Source organism: Eimeria mitis, genomic scaffold (assembly GCF_000499745.2).
Source record: "Eimeria mitis Houghton genomic scaffold, Emh_scaff809, whole genome shotgun sequence".
NCBI classification, from domain to species: domain Eukaryota; phylum Apicomplexa; class Conoidasida; order Eucoccidiorida; family Eimeriidae; genus Eimeria; species Eimeria mitis.
In genome coordinates, this window is record NW_013575943.1 from 2264 (window position 1) to 6811 (window position 4548).

General features: G+C 47.0%; 1 protein-coding gene across 1 annotated transcript in view; it reads right to left on the reverse strand.

Moving 5' to 3' along the window:
* Window positions 1-3743: 3743 nt before the first annotated feature.
* The window catches only part of EMH_0022780 (uncharacterized protein), a gene marked incomplete at both ends in the record, with an annotated part of 2759 nt that continues 1954 nt past the window's right edge, over window positions 3744-4548 (reverse strand). The window contains 3 exon segments of the mRNA XM_013502014.1: window positions 3744-3921; window positions 4056-4101; window positions 4105-4338. Of these exon segments, the coding sequence (XP_013357468.1) occupies window positions 3744-3921; window positions 4056-4101; window positions 4105-4338 (458 nt within the window).

Sequence of the window (4548 nt, forward strand, 5' to 3'; positions counted from 1 at the left end):
GTGGATTTCGTCACTCAACTGCCGGGTTATGTCTGTGATGAAATTCATAGAGACGTTGCTCCAGCGCCTCCAAGGGATGCGAAGTGGTTGGAACAAGCATGTTGTGTCTCGGCAGAGTGATTTGGGGCACATGGAATGCTGCAGGAGCGCCACTAAGGCCAAAGGATATCACTTTCTATTAAAAGCGACCCAAGATGGAGCAGGGCGCGATCTTCCAAAGGCTTTCCGGGGCCGTGGGAATCTGGTGGAAGCCAGATTTGAGGTTGAGGGTTGAGAGATGCCGCACGCCACCAAGAATATTGAAGATCGTCTGTATCGGGGGCAGGGGGAAATCAGGCGTGACCGTCCACGTTTTGAGAGCTTAATAGCTAACATCCATCAGCATCTGCTTCTCTCGAGAACTATCGTCATATTTATACATCCCCCCGTAAGAGTGAATGAGCATCTGGAGGTGGCTATGATCTATCATTTATCAGTGAGTGTGGTTACCTCTTTCCTGTGATTTTCAAGTTGGTCAGGAGACATCGTGCAGTGACGCAGGTCACTCTGACGTCACTACTATTATGTTCTGTGCTTACCTTCGTGGATGCTCTGCATATATGTGCTACACTGTACGTAATTTCCCAAAACTAAGCCAAAATACCAACTAACAGCCTCTTATTCGTATCAGAGTCACATCGTCCAAGGCGAAGAAGAATAGTAATAGTTCTTACCCTGCCCTGACCCCGTAGGGGTCAGTGCCTCATGTGGTGAATGCCCACTGGTGTAACGGAGTCTGCCTGCAGTTACCACAGGAACATTCACTTGGCTTCAGTTGGTTGCGCGCAAGCAAAAACAAGCACCAGATAAGCGTATGCAGAGGTAAAGCATGCAGTAAAGGAAGCGTCGTTGCATTTTACTTCTGTGCACACGTGAGGCTGGCTTCCTTCCCCAGCCGCAGCGAGGTGCGCTACAACTCCACTTAGGCTGCCTCCTCTCCGCGAGCCCCAGAAACTGAGCTCAACGCCCAAGATACCTGCGGACTGAGAAAGGATATCAGCTGCTTTGTGGGGGAACTTTTACATCAAGTCTTTGGCATCATTTCTGCTCACTTTAGACCTTAAGCAAGGCCAGAAACTCGCATTACAAGGCAGGCATAGGACATAATGATAGTAGCGACAGAGAGAGCTCTACACTACACTACCCGCTCGAAAAGGTCCTGCGCCCGCTAAGCGCATCTCTGTGGTAGTGTCGACCGTGCAACAAGCCGAATCCGCCTTAACCCAGGACGAAAACAGGCCGACAAACGCAGAGAAACGTAAGGCGATTTTAAATCACAACGGCCCACAACTGCAATGCCCTGGGGTTCAAGAGGTCNCGCAGAGAAACGTAAGGCGATTTTAAATCACAACGGCCCACAACTGCAATGCCCTGGGGTTCAAGAGGTCAGGTCAAGAATGACCTGGAAGTAATAATTCAATACTTATTGACGACACAAAAGATATTTTGGCTGCGGAAATAATCTCTAACGGATTGTCGCTAACCGACTTATGCGCGACGGCGAACCCAGTACTTTCTACCTGATAAACAACATTGCCTCTCTAACGAAAATAATGAAACTAACTCATTGTAGTGCTCATGCATTACACATAAGCTGCAGACAGACTGACAGAGATATGCTGATTAGTGCGATGATGCCCGCTCGTATACCTAATTCATTACTCGTCGAAATGTGCGGAGTTGCTGAAGTCGTCGCAGGAAGTATATGTACTTCGGTGGAAGAAAGATCCAAGCTCCTCCAGCAAACCAAAGTGAGACTAGTAATAATACAGGCGGAGCCTTTATTACTAGTTTTTCTTATTTTACGGTATATATTTGTTGTGCTCAAGTAGAGTAAACAGGTTGACTATTATTTCTGGCGAAGTTATATATATAAATATATATTGCTTAGTTACTCCCCATAGCTTTCTTATCTCTCCAGCAAGCCTGTAAGTGCTCTGCTGAGCACTTCGCCGCAGGTCACTACGACGCCAGTGGGGATCACCAGGCTTGCTGGAGAGATATGCAATCGATACGTAGTAATTAAGTATATATATCGTATTAGTTATATATTTCCAACTGAAATAATTATCAACCAGTTTACTCCATCCTAATAAGTATATCCCATAACACATATCATAAGAAACAATTTGCAGCGTCACCAAAGGAGGAGCATCGATATTCACCTCTCGAGTAGTCGATCGATAGAGCAGAGCGGATAGCTGAAGAGGAGATATAAGCTAGGGACCATCTTCATCGAAACTTCCTAGAAACATTGAGAAACAAAGTTCTCAGGGAGTAACCGAACCCCCGTTCACAGGGAACCCGGGGTAGGCACCTTGCTAGACAGTGTCACTTTTCCATGCTCTCAGAGTGTCCGGTAGCAGTCGGCAGCCTTATCTTGTATAGCTCCAAGTCAGGGATCCCTAAGGTGTTCTGCCAAAACACCCTACCGCTCTTCCGTTACCAGTCTACGTGAGAAACTCTAAATAAAGTATTCTATTCATATTCTAAACTTGCAATAAAACATAACGCAACTAATACCTTCTGGAGCTCATGCACTACACAATGATTGCTTGCCCAGTGGCCGCAGAAGTCGCAGGAAAAAGCAGCCTTCACGAAAGACACCGCCGTTGCCAGTGTGCAGCACCAGCTTGGCTGGTTACAACATAACCGGACACTTTCCCGGCTATCCGTAGATGCCAGATTACGGCCGAAAATGCCAAGGCCTACCTCATATATGCGCTGATGCGAACTGACAAGACGGAATGTCGTCGATTCACGAAACTGAAAAGGCACAATGAAGCACAGCACTAAACACTTATTGAAACACATATTGGAAGTCAACAAAGTACATCAAAGGGGGGTCTTTACGCATGTTTTCACCAACTTCTACACGTCGATCGATGCGATGGATAGACCCCAGCGAATAAAGTAAAATCCGTTCGCGACTCCACCGTTACAGGTGATCGGGACGAACCGCTGTTAGGCATTCAAATACACTGGAAAGCCCAACCGAATAAACACAGACAAAGCGCATTTGATGCACATTTTGTACATATTTGCGGAGAAGAAGTTCCACATTGGGACTTCCGACTGCCCTCAGCAACTGGCCCACTGCTCAGTCGTGGAGAGTAACTCAATGAGAGTGTCGGCTCCTGCTCCGCTGCGTTGGAAAGGGAGGCGCTTTCATTAGAATTCGGATTTTCATTGGTCGTATACTTCGGTTTTGCCCTCAACTGGAGGCACTATATCTTGGTGGTTGACCATCCAGTCCGGCGCCTTTTTATTCCGTTACGTCACATCCGTCCTTTGTATATCGTTAGCCCTTCCAGAGTTATCATTAAAGGGCTCTAGATTATATACGGACATCAACATACTCTGCACAGGCCTCACAAGACGACGTTATTCAGCCAATCCGAGCCTCCAATACTGCAGTATCAACAACCTAGATGCTTGGACAACTAATATCTATCATTATGGTTCCTTTGAACCCACTCATTTCCAAAGACAAACGAATTTTATCGCTGCACAGACTTNATCTATCATTATGGTTCCTTTGAACCCACTCATTTCCAAAGACAAACGAATTTTATCGCTGCACAGACTTCCTGATATCTTGCTTAGCTTTGCGCCTTAGCCTCCTATGGCTGCAGCGAATACAAGTGTTGGCGCACATCTGTGCTCCGAAGTGCACGAACTTCATTTCATAACCGGCGTCTTGTTCACTCTTCATCTGATTCATCACTATCCCCTCCGCCATCCGCTTTGGTGAAAAGCCATTCTTCGGCATCTAGTCTCCAAGGCTCCCACTTGATGCTTTTGAACTCCGTCGACTTGGATAATATCACAAGCGCCAATTTTAAGCAGACCACAAGACGCAGGGGAGCTCTTTCCCCTAACCTGTAGTACCCGAACGCAGCATTAACAGCAGTTCCGACGGCATAACTCCACGTTGGCTCTCCATAGAGAAGCTTTTGGGGGCGAAGGCCGTGCCCTGCAGTTCTTATGTGATGGGCTATCCATGGCCACCACACCTCCTTCCTGGCGCTCTTTCCAAGCACTTCTGCTGAACAGTATAGACTNGGGCTATCCATGGCCACCACACCTCCTTCCTGGCGCTCTTTCCAAGCACTTCTGCTGAACAGTATAGACTATCGAGAACAATAAACGCCCTTCCAAGATTGTCAATGGCATTTTTTGGCTCGCTACTGACCGGCATGCGGTTTGCTGCATATCCGCACAGGCGTTCCGTGTTCTCCATAAGCAGGCTAGACTCCGCTTCGGTTAGAAACGGCTTCTTAAATAGTTCTCTGCACTCTGAAAGCAAATAGACTATTTTTTGATGACTCGCTGCAAATGATTTAGCTTTTTCTGGGTCAAAAACCCTCCCGCTGAGTATCATCTGAGGCCCAGGGTGACGGTAAAATGGATGGGTTTGAAGCATTTCATCAGAAACACCCTTCAACATATCCCTGAGCCATTTAAATGAAGACATGAGTTCTTCAACTGCGGCTTCCGCCTGCACAA